The sequence below is a fragment of the Ambystoma mexicanum genome, chromosome 3q (assembly GCF_040938575.1).
Source record: "Ambystoma mexicanum isolate Mex_15411 chromosome 3q, UKY_AmexF1_1, whole genome shotgun sequence".
NCBI classification, from domain to species: Eukaryota; Metazoa; Chordata; class Amphibia; order Caudata; family Ambystomatidae; genus Ambystoma; species Ambystoma mexicanum.
Window position 1 is genome coordinate 1,258,033,201 of NC_090926.1, and position 15,491 is coordinate 1,258,048,691.

The following is a 15,491-nucleotide window of genomic DNA, read 5'->3' on the forward strand; positions in this document are numbered from 1 at the left end:
ACTCTGAAGAGAGCGGGTTATATGGGTTCAATAGCAGTCCTTAAACCGAAGCCCTTCTTTCAAAATAAGGACTGCTTACGCAGATTCCGTTTGCACCCCGAAACTATCATGTTTCCAGTGGGTGCCTATTTCTTTTAAAGCACTCATTTTCTGATGGAAAAACATAGTCGCCCATCCTAAAGACATGTTCTCCAAAACAAATACTTGTATTCACTAAGGAGTTTGTCCACAAAATACAGTTATGCATCTGAGTAGCCCAGTGAAGCACATGGTCGACCAGGCGCTCACCACCGCAAGGCAAGCCTTAAAGGACCTACTTCAGAAACTAGTCAAGCCAACTGAGGCTTCCAAATGGTTGAGCCCTGTGGTTCTAGTAAATAAACAGCCTGCCAACAAAAATTGCATATGTGTGGATTTAAGAAGCCTCAAACAGGAGATATTTACCTAGACCCAACATAGCATAACATGCACGTATACCACTTCCAAGGGGACAGTACACTGAACCCCAACATAACATAAAACACACCTACTCCACTACAAAGAGTAAGAGATGCTTAACTCGACCATAAAATGCGATTGCCATACAGAAAGGGGGATAGGGCAGCAAACCCCAACATAACATAACACACACCTACCCCACTGTAAGGGGGATAGGGTGCACTGACCCCCAACATAACATAACACACACCTACCCCACTGTAAAGGGGATAGGGCGCACTGACCCCTACATAACATAACATGCACCTACCCCACTGTAAAGGGGATAGGGCGCACTGACCCCCAACATAACATAACACGCACCTACCCCACTGTAAAGGGGATAGGGCGCACTGACCCCTAACATAACATAACATACCACACACCTACCCCACTGTAAAGGGTATAGGGCGTGGACAATGAATCCCAACAAACATACCATAGCCTAAAAGGAGAACTACACCCACCTTGGGCACAAGGCAATGCTGTGTAACATGCGTTTGATTATGGGTCCACCGCTTAGAAGCTGGTGGGGTCCATCTTCAAACGCTATATAAGAAAATGCACCTTCCTCAGTGTATAGGGGCGGAGGCATTGAACTCATAAGACACCATAGCATAACATAAATGTACCCACTGCAAAGAAGATACCTACCTCACTGCAAAGGGGATGGGCGACCCAACAGTTAAATAGGAGATCTCGTGAATAATAAAAGCGAACAAAAGAACCTGTTTTTGAGAGTAAGGGCACTGTACAGGAGGAGTTCTGCCCTAGCATAAGGACTGTACATTCCTGCCAATCAAAGTAATGAAACAAGTCTGGCAGCCTGATTGGCTGGGATGCAAATTGGAACTTGGAATTTTTATTTCTCAATCTACCATGTAGGTGTCTGTGCCTGCACAGACTCTAACTTTCCCCTTGTGTGTGGGTGCGTTAACCCTGTTCGGCGGTACATGTTAGTAGTTGCATAAACATAAGACATAAATGTATCCCTCTAAATATGATCTCAAGAATCGAGCCCCCCATGTGCCCCCTGCAGATCACACCCAGAGCACCCCGGGCGATGGGGTACCATGGCAAAGAGGGGACACAAACCAAGGAGCTTCTGCAGCTTCAACCAGATCCTACCGTCCTGATGAATGTGATATCATTGACAAAACCACTGAAACTGGCAGACCATTACTACGGGTGCGCAAAGGTTGAAAGCGCGCAACGCATAGAACAACCATAAGAAGTGGAGGGGTTTTCCCCACTTATGTTACTCTTTTCTTTTGCCAATGATACGTTTCATACTTTATTGATTTTTTAAGTTTCATTCTTACTTTCCTTTTGCACACGAATTATTTCATGCTCAAACTTTTAATATCGATGAACACAACAGTACAGAACAAAAAACGTATGACAGACCAGTTGCGTATCATTAACATTTTCAGTATTAGTTTAGAGAGGGGTAGTTCATCTCTCTGTCCTTCACCTAGATAAGCGGCCCACCACCGCCCACCAGGGATAATGCACAAAGAGAAAGTTAGAGTCTGTGCGGGGACAGATCGCTATTTTGTAGACTGAGAAATAATAATTCCAAGTTCCTCTCTCAATAAGTGTTTTCATAATACAAGTAGGACGACAGAGGGGTTCACGTGCCCAGTCCATTAGGCCACCCTTTTGTTGTTTTGGTATGCAGATTGACCTGGCCAATCGGGGCGCAGGGATGTTCAGATCCCCTGATTGGATGACATTTCTGCATACCCTTATTGGGCAGAATGTTTGGCTTCTCTGATTGTACAGAATGTTAGCCAATCAGAGAAGTCAGGGATCTCTCACCTGAATTCCACACCGCTGCGGGCAGGGTGTTGGGGGTAGATTGCATGCCTAATTCAGCACCTGGATCTATGGCATTAAACAATGGGTTATTCGTGAGGCCTAGTCCTGACTCTTTTACAACTTCTACATTTCTATGATGCCCCCAACTATTGGTGCAAGCTTAGGTTCAGGCCCTGCGGCAAGGCTCTTCTCTCAAGGAGGTTCAGGCCCTGCAGCAAGGCTCTTCTCTAGAGGAGGTTCAGGCCCTGCGGCAAGGCTCTTCTCTCCAGGAGGTTCAGGCCCTGCAGCAAGGCTCTTCTCTCCAGGAGGTTCTGGCCTTGCGGCAAGGCTCTTCTCTCCAGGAGGTTCAGGCCCTGCAGCAAGGCCCTTCTCTCCAGGAGGTTCAGGCCCTGCAGCAAGGCCCTTCTCTCCAGGCATTAGAAGTCAGAAGCTCACTTTGCCCGCATGAGGTCTTGGTCCTTGAGCGCCGACCCCTGCAGATAGATGACGCGTTGAGACCAGAGTGGGATCTGCAACACTCGCCGCACCTGGAGGTCCATCTCGGTGGGGCACAGGATCACGACGTAGTAATCCTGTGTAGGAAAGAAACAGGACATGATAAGCGCCCCCAAACCCTAACACCTCCTTTAGATGGACATTTTTGCATTCTGAACGAACAGATATTACAATGAAAACACTCAATCACACTGGCCAATCAAGAGCTGAATAGCCCTGCAGCAGCTCCCAGAAAAGAGACCCCGAAACCTGTGCATGTCTTTGTGGGAGTTTGAGTAGACTTGCTGGACCCTTCTTGGAGCCTCTTCCCATTGCTCAAATCTCGGAGTATGTTTCTTAGCCTGGTCCACGGTGGCCAATCACATCGCTTCATCTTCCTGCAGCAATCAAATGCACCAATAGGAAGCCTTGGACTCCCATAAAGACCTCTGTAGCTCTATAGAGCAGGCAAACTCACTTCCTGTTCCTTTGTGGGCTTTGCTAGGCTCCTAGAGGGAGGTTAACGGGACAGAACCCCAGGTGAAAGGAGAGAGAGGACCCTGAGGAGCGAGGGAGAGGGGTTTTTATTTCTAGGTGGGAGTACGCAACTTGTTTTTTTAGCCTTTAGTGTGACACAGTTTGGATGCTCACTTGAGCACTTACTCATTACACAGCCCAACCGGTTGTGCCACTAAGATAAACATTCGGACTGATCACTGCACGTCCGGACCGAGTCTTGGCTCTTTTTTAAGGGATCGACACGCTCCGATGTTGTGCAGTGCTGCTCACACGCACAGCATCTTTAGTTTGGCTACTCCGAGCTTGTATGGTGGCAAAAGAAAATGATTCTAAGGGGGTGGAAGTCTGCGGCCTCCTTCTGCATTGAAGGTTGGGTGGATGACTTATTAGCTATCCCCACATGTGAGAGGCCCATTTACAAACAGTCCGGAAGTGTGGCTACATTTACTGACATTTGGGGATCGTTTCTTGAGACATATGGTTAATGCTTACACAATGGAATTTATGTTGTTAACTGTGCGCTTAATGTGTGTGTGTTTTTTCTCTCTTGTCCTCTTCTTCTCCTCCTTTAATTGATTTATTTGCTACTTGCCTTTGATGAACTTTTAGGACGTCATTATAACTTGTGCGGAATGGGTTTAACAGCGCCGGTAACCCCGGTAACCCACTCCGCACTATTACGAGGTCCCCTCGCGGGACCCGCTCTGGACGTCTGGTTTTTCCAGACGTCCATAGAGGGTCGCGTGAGGGGTCCAGGGAGTTAACATTGGGCCCGTTTGTAACGGGCCCGTTGCTAGCTCCCTCCCCATTCCCATTGAGCCCTACGAGGGCTCGAATGGGAATGGGGAAGGACCGGGCCCGGGTTCCCTGAAGGAGGAAGTACCGGGCCCTCCATACTCGGAAAGGCCCTGTATTTCTCCATTCTGGAAACCCGGACACGATTTTGGAGGCAGCCATGGCCTTTGTTAAGGGCATGGCTACCTCCAAAGTCGCAATGAGGCCCTTAGTGTCGTTTAGATTCTGTTTGCCAACTTAATAACCTGGGTAGCAATTTGCCAGTGCTCTGCTCTGTTGAGGGCCAGAGAGGATGCATTCACCGACTGTCCGCGTGACCCCCCTCGTCCCAGCAGCGCCACTTCTGCAACACGGCGATCCTAGTCATCAGCCCATGGAGGCGAGGAGCCAGCAGGGCCCTCAGCCCGGAATACATACACCCTTGCACTGGGCAGAATCCCACTGCCTGCAAGTGACAGAGGAAAGGAAAGAAGAGGCAGTCATGAGGGGGCGACTGTCCACCAGAGGAGAGCTGTAACCACTTTGAGGGGTGTCACTGATCTGTGGGAGAAGCATTCCCTCTTTGAGCGGGGGAGAAAGCTCTGTGGGATTCATGTCCGAAATGTGGAGAACGTAGCTACGGTCTGTGGGAAAGCCATGAAACACTGTTTGGGGGGGGGAGGGGGCTTTTCAGAGGGATCGACTTTGCGCTCTGAGTGCTGAGGGTTCGGGAGATTGTCTCTAGAGGATAGCGCAGGGGCAAGGTGCTTGCCTTGGAAGCAAGACACCATGGAGCAACACAGATTCGATCCCGGGTCAGCACTTAGAAGAAACAGGGGAATTAAGGGCGTTATAAATAACCTATCATAACAGTCGCGGAGAAGAAGACTCAGCACCTACTTCCAGTGCCACTGCCCCTTCCACCCACAGCCTCTGTACTAGATAACAAGACAGGCGAATTGGCGGCGTGCCCACTGCCAGGTTGCTGGGGTCGGTACAGGGGGTCTTGCCACAGTGGGCTGGGTTGCTGAGCGGGTTCTTTTGAACGAATCCCTGGTTTTGCAACATGAGTCTTTGATGAGCCTGTCCAGTCATCATCCACAGTAGCACAGACAGCACGAAAGTTTGACATCATGTGCTTTCAATGGCCAATCAGACAAGGGTATGTAGTGAATCCTCAGCCCTGCCAAGATAACATGTTGTAAATAAAGACACATTTTATTTATTTATTTATTTACATGTATAAAGTGCACAAGCGGCCCGTAGGCATCGTGGCGCTGTTACAGTCGGCTTCCTTAGTTGCGAGTGGCGTATACATGCCGCCATCCTGACCCTGGTAAGAGTGCCAATGGCTCTGGGTTCTTCTCGCACTCAGAACCCGGCACCACCTGCAGGCTGGAATACTGGAGCACCCCCCCAGCGGCTGCAGAAGTCGTGTCTCGCTGGACTACACACACAACCTACGGCTCCAGTGCAATGCCGCTGGAGTCCCAGAAGCCTTGCAAGGAAAGGATCATGAACTAGGCTTTCTCGGCGTATGGTCCTGCCCTCTGCAACACGGACACCTCATATCTGCCACTCGCTGCCTCCTTACTGACATTCAGGAACTAACCCCAACTCCATCACCCTCTGCTCGCCACGCAACCAACACAGACAAGACAGATTACTGATTCAAGGTACCCCTATTCCTATATACCCCTAACCAATCTATGCAGCCTCCCCCGAGCCTCCTCTGTAACCTCTTGATTCCTGTAGGGTCAAGGCACGCCTCTGTACCCCGCACCGCTCTGGAGGAACCCACTGTCATTATGCATTGCGAAGCGCGCCACTGCTCTTCTGGACCGCCCTATAAACACCCCAAATGGCACCAATACCAAGAAATGCCTCGAGATGCAGGTGGGCAACGGCGGGCACTGCATGATAACAATGTTCTTGCCAGCAGCAGAGGAGTGTGGTCAGCTCAGGGCGTGTCGTAGCTGCTTTCTTGGCTTCTCTGATTGGCAGTATTCTGGCCAATCAGAGTGTCAGGAGATTCTGACTAATAAGAGTAAAGGGTCAATGAACACAACCAGGGGGCGTAACCGTACACTTGCCCCAGATTTCATGAAGGGAGAAAATGGTACTGACATATGATTGGCTGACCCTTGGCAGGGGTGTTGCTAGGTCTGGAAAAGATCTAGGGCTACACTAATGTCGGGACTGTCAGGACTCGGGGCTAGCTAGCCTTTTGGTTGTAGCCCCTGAGCTTCTATCCGGGGCTACAACCAAAATATCTGGGGCTATAGCCCCCTCAGCCCTCCCCTAGCAACGCCTCTGCCCTTGAAAATTGTAAGCGTGTCTTGCTTTGTGTATTGGTTCTTGGAGTTCTCCTCGTGCTGCCGAAACCTTCCCGCTTTCACTTGAAAGAGTGGATCGAATGGCGACCCAAATGGTACACCCAGCTTGACAGTTACGCAGCCGGTTCATTGTGGCTGCTTCTTCAGGCTAATCTTGCTGGACAGGTTTATTTCCGGCAAGTACACCAGTGGCAGCACAGTGCTGTGCGAGGAAAAGGACAGTAGTGCCTGATGGATGCACGTCTATAATGGCTGCACCAAGGCACAGACACTAGTTAGCAGCTGCCACTGGCATCGTTAGACGAACCGTCGTGCAATGCGTGGCTGGGATTGGTGCAGCAGTCCCTTACTAGACTGCATGGCTGGCACGGGGGGTCCAACCTCTGTGGGGATTGCTGTTTTCAGTCTCTGTTTTTACTCCAGTGCTGTTTATTTTCAGAGTTTAAACAAAATAAAATCTGTGTTTCAATGCGTGTCCATTTTCACCAATAAAATATCACAGACAACGTTATTTTTTCACTAGTTACAAAAAATGCTTTTTTTTGTATTGCTGCATGTAGAACATGGCCTTTTCTTTAGAAGCAGCACTTCATCAACACGATTACTAGCAAAAAAGCTCCAAGACAACATGTTTAGGCGCTTTCCTAATAGCAAAGGTTCTGGGCAATCTGGACAGAGCTCAGGGCCATTAGAGACAGCGGTGGAGCCGTGGTGGGGAGCGGGCCGGTAGGGGCGAATGCCCCCCCAGCCCCTAGCTTGCCCCTGGTGCCCAGTGCGCCCCCAGCCTCCTGCTGGCACCCTATAATGCGCTCCCCGGCACAATAAGGCGCCTCCACTACTGATTAGCGAGCAGAGGACACAAGCCACGGTGGTCTTCAAACTGTGGGGCTGACCCCTGTAGTGTCCAGGGGGGGGGGGGCATTCAGATGACACCTGGCACGTGCTGCGAGATCCCCAGAGAGGCGGGACTACCACACCTGCCAATCAAACAGTGCAGGGTCCTGCTTTTTAAAGAAAACAGAAGACCTTGCAGCAAACATACCTCTATTAGGCCAGCTCCAGCGTTGTGTCCACTAGCTGCCAGAGGGCTCTCTTCCTAGGCCAGTGATAGTACAATTGAAACAGAAACCGCCTTTATAGGATCTGCTTGGAGTACACGCCTGGAGGGACTATGCGTTTAACTACAAGTAAAGTGGGAGTTGCTCTCCTGGAACGAAGCAAGAGAAACTGCTGTGATGGGTCCCACTATGATGTTTACAATCTAAAGGTTGATAGCTGGAAGGGTTTGAAATAATGATAACCTCTGGCATTTGTCTGGGAAACGCTCCAGGCCACCATCTTCAGCCTGCAGTCCCTTACAGAAAGGGAAAGCCCATAGGCAAATCAAGCTTGGTCAGTTTTGAAAATGCCACCCTGAGTGGCACGGGAATGCCCAGAAGTGGGTCCCAAGCCAGCTAGACACCCAGGCTACTCCTCACTGATGAGGCCCACTGAGGCCATAACATGACTGCGGGTGCTTCTGGTGTCGGGCAGAAGGGATGTGACCTAGCAGTTCTGTAATGGTTTGGCGGCCTGAAAGCGGCAGTTCAGAGGCTAGTCCAGACCAAGGCCAGGGCCTGCGACTCCATCAAAACCTTCAAGCCATCACTCTTCAGTTTTTCCAAATCTCTCTCTATAGTGGCGTGTACTTCTCTCCACCAGGTTCACTATTCTCTCAGGGAAACAGTGTCCAGTCACTTCATGGCTCAGTTCCAGAGTCACAGGGTCATTTCTGCTTCTAGGCTCAGATTCACCACTGCAGGAACATAGCACTTATCTGCTTCTAGGCTCAGTTTCACCAGTGCTGGAATATAGCACTTATCTACTGCAGGAACATAGCACTTACCTGCTTCTAGGCTCAGTTTCACCAGTGCTGGAATATAGCACTTATCTACTGCAGGAACATAGCACTTACCTGCTTCTAGGCTCAGTTTCACCAGTGCGGGAATATTGCACTTAACTGCTTCTAGGGTCAGTTTCACCACTGCAGGAATATAGCACTTATCTGCTTCTAGGCTCAGTTTCACCAGTGCTGGAATATAACACTTATCTACTGCAGGAACATAGCACTTACCTGCTTCTAGGCTCAGTTTCACCAGTGCGGGAATATTGCACTTAACTGCTTCTAGGGTCAGTTTCACCACTGCAGGAATATAGCACTTATCTGCTTCTAGGCTCAGTTTCACTGTTGCAGGAATATAACACTTATCAGCTTCTAGGGTCAGTTTCACCACTGCAGGAATATCGCACTTATCTGCTTCTAGGCTCAGTTTCACTGTTGCAGGAATATAGCACTTATCAGCTTCTAGGGTCAGTTTCACCACTGCAGGAATATAGCCCTTATCTGCTTCTAGGCTCCGTTTCACTGCTGCAGGAATATAGCACTTATCAGCTTCTAGGGTCAGTTTCACCACTGCAGGAATATCGCACTTATCAGCTTCTAGGGTCGGTTTCACCACTGCAGGAATGTAGCACTTATCTGCTTCTAGGCTCAGTTTCACCACTGCAGGAATATAGCATTTATCTGCTTCTAGGCCCGGTCACCACTGCAGGAATATAGCACATATCTGCTTCTAGGCTCAGTTTCACTGCTGCAGGAATATAGCACTTATCAGCATCTAGGCTCAGTTTCACCACTGCAGGAATATAGCACTTATCTGCTTCTAGGCTTGGTTTCACCACTGCAGGAATATACCAGTTATTGGCTTCTAGACTCGGTTTCACCACTGCAGGAATATAGCACTTATCTGCTTCTAGGCTCAGTTTCACCATTGCAGGAATATAGCACTTAACTTCTTCTAGGCTCAGTTTCACCACTGCAGTAATGTAACGTATCTGCTTCTAAGCTCAGTTTCACCAGTGCAGGAATATAGCACTTATCTGCTTCTAGGCTCAGTTTTACCACTGCAGGAATATAGCACTTAACTGCTTCTAGGCTCCGTTTCACCACTGCAGGAATATAGCACTTATCTGCTTCTAGGCTCAGCTTTACCACTGCAGGAATATGGCACTTATCTGCTTCTAGGCTCAGTTTCACCACTTTAGGAATATAGCACTTATCTGCTTCTAGGCTCAGTTTCACCACTGCAGGAATATAGCACTTATCTGCTTCTTGGCTCAGTTTCAGAGTCACAGGGATATAACTCCATGCTCGCTAGTTATAATTCAGCCGCAAGAGGATAGTGCGTGGGCCACGTCTTCCGCCTCTCGGGGTTATAGTGTCCAAAGTCTCTCCCATGGGATATAGTGACCTTCCCATTAACCCCTTAAGTGCCAAGGACGAGGTATCTCGTCTTTGACACTGCGTTTGCAGCGCCAAGGATGAGATAGCTCATCCTTTTTGGCACCTCGTTTTGTGCGATCCCTGCAAAGCATAAATAAAACAAATTATAACTTGTTTTGGGTGGAGGTGCCACTAAACCACCATGGATGTTTTTAGTGGAAAAGGGGGTGGCCCTCTCTCCCCACCCTAAATAGATGGGGGCATTTCATGTAGCCCTCCCCGGGGGCAGGAGTACATGCAATGCCCCCTAGCCATTTGGGGTGGGAGGGGAGAGGGCCACCAGAAACATTGGCATGGCCCCCCAATGCATGGGGCAGTAGGTTTTGCCCACCCTCGGGGCAGATGGGCACACTAATGTGCCCATCTGCCCCTAGGAAAGGGGAAAACCAAAACAAAAAAACAAAAATATATAACTTGTTTTGGGTGGGTGTGGGGGGGGCACTAAACCACCACGGATTTCTTTAGTGGAAAGGGGAGTGGCCCTCTCCCCCACCCCAAATGGATGGGGGCATCTCATGTAGCCCTCCCTGGGGGCAGATTGCTACTGCAATCTGCCCCTAGGAAGGAGTACATGAGATGCCAGCCATCCATTTGGGGTTGGGGGTACAGGGCCACAGAAAAACTTTGGAATGGACCCCCAATGCATGGGGCAGTACGTTTTGCCCACCCTGGGGGCAGATGGGCACACCAATGTGCCCATCTGCCCCTAGGAAACAGGCAAAAGAAAAAGAAAACAAATGATAACTTGTTTTGGGTGGGTGTGGGGGGGCCACTTAACCCCCATGGATGTCTTTAGTGGAAAGGGGGGTGCCCACAGGAGTCGTCTTTCCGGAAATGCATGGAGTTTCCTGTTTTCCTTGGTGGCTTCAAATGCTAGGCTCAAATCTGTAGGTTGTCCACATGAGCAAAATCTTCTCTGCCGAAAGGTTTGGGGTTACCAGTGGGTTAGCCTTTTCTCTTTGTGCCCAGGTAGTTGCACCCACACATGTGAGGTACCGTTTTTGTTGGGACACCTGTGGGAACGCGGGAAGGTAGGACATGTGTTGTTGGCGGTGGGTGGGCAGAGTGAAATGTCCAAATATTTTGGGTTTTTGCCACATTTCTGACTTTACTGGGGATTGTGGGTATTACATTCTGGGCCGATTCGCGCAAATCAGACCTCTGTGGATTCCCACGGGTGACCTCTATTCGGAAATGCATGGGGTTCTCTGTTTTCCTTGGTGGCTTTGACACCTAGGCCCAAATCTGTAGGTTGTCCACATGAGCAATATTCCTCAGAATCTGCTCTGCCAAAAGACTTGGGGTTACCAGTCGTTTAGACTTTTCCCTTTGCGCCCCGGTAGGTGCACCCACGCATGTGAGGTACCGTTTTTGTCAGGACACCTGTGGGAACATGGGAAGGTAGGACATGTGTTGTTGGCGGCGTGTTTATTGGGTGGGCAGAGTGAAATGTCTGAAAATTGTGGGGGTTTTCCTGTCAAATTTCTGACTTTGCCGGGGATTGTGTGTAATAATACATTCTGGGTCGATTCACGTAAATCAGATCTCTGTGGATTTCCACGCATGTCTTATTTTCAGAAATGCATGCGTTCCCTGTTTAACTTGGTGGCTGCGACACCCCAGCCCCAAATCTGTCGGTTGTCAAGAAGAGCAAACTGCCACAAAATCTGCCCTGCCTAAAGGCTTGGGGTTACCAGTCATTTATCCTTTTCCCTTTGCGCCCCAGTAGGTGCACCCACACATGTGAGGTACCGCTTTTGTCGGAACTCATGTGGGAACGCGGGATGGTAGGACATGTGTTGTTGGCTGCGTTTTTTTGATGGGTGGGCAGAGTGAAATGTCTGAAATTTGTGGGGTTTTTTGCCAAATTTCTGACTTTGCCAGGGATAGTGGGTAATACATTATGGGCTGATTCGCGCAAGTCAGACCTCTGTGGATTCCCATGGGTGTCTTCTTTTCAGAAATGCATAGGGTTCCCTGTTTTCCTTGGTCGCTTCAACACCCTAGGCCCAAATCTGTAGGTTGTCCACATGAGCAAAATTCCTCAAAATCTGCTGTGCCGAAAGACTTGGAGTTACTAGTGGTTTAGCCTTTTCCCTTTGTGTCCAGGTAGGTGCACCCACACATGTGAGGTACCGTTTTTGTCGGGACACCTGCCCGGGAAGGTTGGATATTTATTGTGTTTGCGTGGTTTTCATAACGTTTTCGACCATTTGCTGCTGCACTTTGCGACACAACCCTTTAATTTCCAAAATGTGACCCACATTTAGTCGCTGCTTTAGGCACTATACACTTTTTTAAACTGCACAAGTCACCTACCCTTCAAAAGGTCTGCCTGTGTGCTTTTAAAAAATGTGTGCGTGCCCTTCCTTACCACATTTGTTTTCTTTAATTACACGTTAAGTATGTCAGTTCAGGCCGTAAGCATGAAAAAGCTGTGTACCATGGCTCAGTTTTTGGCTTGTGGTTTTGATTGTTTTGTGAAACTTTACAAAAAATGTGTGATTTCCTAAACTGGAAGAGTCGGGGGAATGTAGCGGAGCATTGCTTTTCTCAAAATTTGCAGTAGCTCTTGCCTTACCAGGCCAACCATGTCCACCACATACCTTTTTTTTTCTTTCATTTTCCCAATTTTTCCCCAAACTATGGAAATGTTCTCTACATAGTTGTTGCCTGACCTGTGCAAATCACCCCTTCTTACCTGCACAAATCACCCCTTCCTAACTTGGAATTTTGTCTATTTTTCAGAAATGTATGCCTTTCTGTCCTCCCATTCAGCTTTCCTACCCTTTTCTTCCATTCTGTCCATGCATGTCATATTGGAAAAAAAGGCCAATATTGGCTACCTCTCACAAAACTGTTGGTAACCGTATCAAAATATGTTTTTTGGTTTCCACTCAACCTGTTCTTGGAAGCCTGGGAAATGGGGAATTCAGCACAGCAAACCATTTGTTCCTAGCACTTACAAGGAAAAGACCACAGGCTTCTTTGGACATCATGTTATTGGCATTTTCTGAAAAAACCCCAAATGTTCTCACTTTTTGGCTATTTTCTCTCACCCCCATACAGCAAACTAGGATTCCTTGGTGGCGTTACGACCGCCTACATGTGGGAAAAAAGGGGCCAAATTTGGCCGAGATGCCTCATGTAACAAAAAAGTTACAAGGGATTGAATGGCGACATACCAAAATCACCAAAAAAGGCCTGTGCACTGGGGGGAGGAGAACCCATGGCAGTTAAGGGGTTAAGGGCCATCATCCTCTTCTCGCCAGCAAGCAGGTATGTCCCTTCAGGTCGTTTCAGTGGGTCCAGTTTCTGTGACCTTTCACCTTCTTCCACACCGGCAGTTTTGTCACACTGCCTTCCCAGTTGCTCCAGGACTCTGAGAACCCCTTGTCCAGCTCTCTTGCTGTGCTCCTGGGATCTCTTCGCTCACGCTCACGTCTCGGATTTGCTAGCTGCTGCATGTCTCCTTCTGACCCTGCCTTTTATAGGCTGTGCCTTCCTAGTCTTTCTCTCATCTCTTCTAGGATTGGGTCTAGTTCATATTGTATGGAGATTTTGGATTGGTGCACTTGCTTAATGGCCTTATGTGCACCACCTGCCATAGGACCATGGTTTCCTGAGCTTACAAACTCCCAGTCGGCCATCTTAACTTCAGGCAGAAGCCCCGCTGCTGCTTCCTGCGCTTATGCTGCTCTGTCACGTGTACTCAGCCCACCCACACCTAGTCTGCTCTGCAAAGCTCCCTGCCGGCCGGGGCTTCACATGAAACCACAGGGAACTGTTGCAGGGCCATGTCCCTTTAGAGAGACATATGGGCCTCACTACCTGACTCTTGACGTAAGGGGAGGGAGAAAGGGAAAGTTCAGTAATCCATGTAATTTGAATAAAGGAAGACGTTCAATCATCTCGGTGCGTCCCTCGTTATTTGGTCCGGCTACAAAGGCCTAACAACTGGCGACAAGGTAATTCCAGGACCGCCGAGTCCTCCTCCTCCTTTCGCACGAGCGATCCCGCTCTAGTGCGTCCTGACAGCCGATCCTGGCTACCTGCACCGAGCGCCCGATCTCGGGCCCCGCCTTCCTCCTCCTTTCCCCGCGGCCGCATAGAGTCCACGCGTGCCGGCAGGGACCACAACCATACGCTGGCCACCTCCGCCTCACCATCAGCACTGCCTGATCCTGGCCCCACCTCCTCCTCCTCCTTCTCCCGCAGCCGTGAAAAGCCAACGCGTGGTGGGGGTAACTGCTGATGCACGCTGCCTGCATCCTCCTGCCCTACAGCATACTGCGCGGCAACCCGCCGGTGGTTGTAGCACGCAGCCAAACCCTGCCTGAAAGTGTGCACATGGAGTGCACATCACACTGACTGCGCGGCAATCCGCCAGCGGTCACTTCAGAGGCCTGCAACCACGCACCGGCCAACAGAAAGGCAACAGGAACTCAGATGGGTGGTACCCCGTCTCTTCCCCATTGCTACTCAACAACAACAGGAGGGATAAGACCAACATAGACCCCACAACAGTGTACCCTACTCCGACCACCTCCTGTGACTCAAGCAAGAGAAAGGCACTAAAAAACCTACCGGGGGTCACAGGACACGCACATAGTTGCAACACCATCACACCAGAAGGACAACTGCCACCCCCAGCACCAGGGCGACCACCACCACCGTCATGAGTTCTCCACCAGTAGAACCAGCTCCAACTCCTCCAGCAACTACAGGGAACACGGCTGCCACGGCCTGGTGCATGCCACCACCCTTCTCCATGATGCCACAGGCCGACAAAGGTCCGAGGTGGATGGAATGGTTAGAAAACTTTAACACCTTCATCGCAGCTGCAGGCGAAGAGAACTCACCAAGACTACACAGCATGTTCCTCAATTTAGCAGGGAATGAAGTCAAAATACTTATAAAAACCATCCCACCTGCTGAACAAACTGACTTTCCAGCGCTCATAACAGCTCTGAACAAGAGGGTGGTGATTGAGCCCAACAGGGATTATGAAAGGTACATGTTTAATCAGTGCACCCAAAAAATTGATGAAACAGTTGATGAATTCATCACTTGTCTATGAAAAAAAGGTGTGCCAATTTCACGTCTTCTCGCTAGATGAGGCCATCCGCCTACGAGCAATTGAGAGATGTGTGTCCCAAACCCTAAAAATGCAACTCTTGAAGAAGTTGTCGGAATCGAAATAATATTATACCTCCTATCGCATTGTTTGAATGTGTGTTGGCCTACGCCAAGTTGTCTAAAAACATTGTGTAAATAGATTCCGCGGCAAGGTCTTGACCTTAATGTACTGTGTAAATCGCCATCTTGGATTTAGCTGCCACTTTAGGTTCTCTTGCAATGTGGAAGTCACCCTGAACATCAAAATGGAGGCCAAATGACATTTCGAGTGGGATTCTGGCCGTTGTGACCTCCGCATACATGAATAAGTAATATGCCTGCAGGCCACTTGTTGGGGTCGCGAACTGAGACCTTGTCCTATCCCTGACCTGTGTGTAAATGAACAACTGTATCAGCGAAACTGATCAAGATGCATACATTATGGGATTGAGCTGGCAACGAACTCTAAGCCTGGTTCTAAGAATGGTTAACCCGCGAGGGGGTTGGCCAGAGCTGGATAAAAAGTATAAAAACCTGAGTATCCCAATGTATGGTCTCTCACACTAACACGGCGAACTACCGTTGATAGTTCGTTCTGTTACTCTGAGGGCCGAATAGCTATCCGTTTGTCAATTGACTTTTTGGTAATT

General features: G+C 49.3%; 1 protein-coding gene across 1 annotated transcript in view; it reads right to left on the minus strand.

The window, feature by feature from the left end:
* LOC138447847 (potassium channel subfamily T member 2-like) overlaps positions 1–15,491 on the minus strand; it is a 1,314,520-nt gene that overhangs the window by 287,797 nt on the left and 1,011,232 nt on the right. The window contains exon 12 of the mRNA XM_069604273.1: positions 2,734–2,870. Coding sequence (XP_069460374.1) covers positions 2,734–2,870 — 137 coding nt within the window. The remainder of the gene's footprint in view (positions 1–2,733; positions 2,871–15,491) is intronic.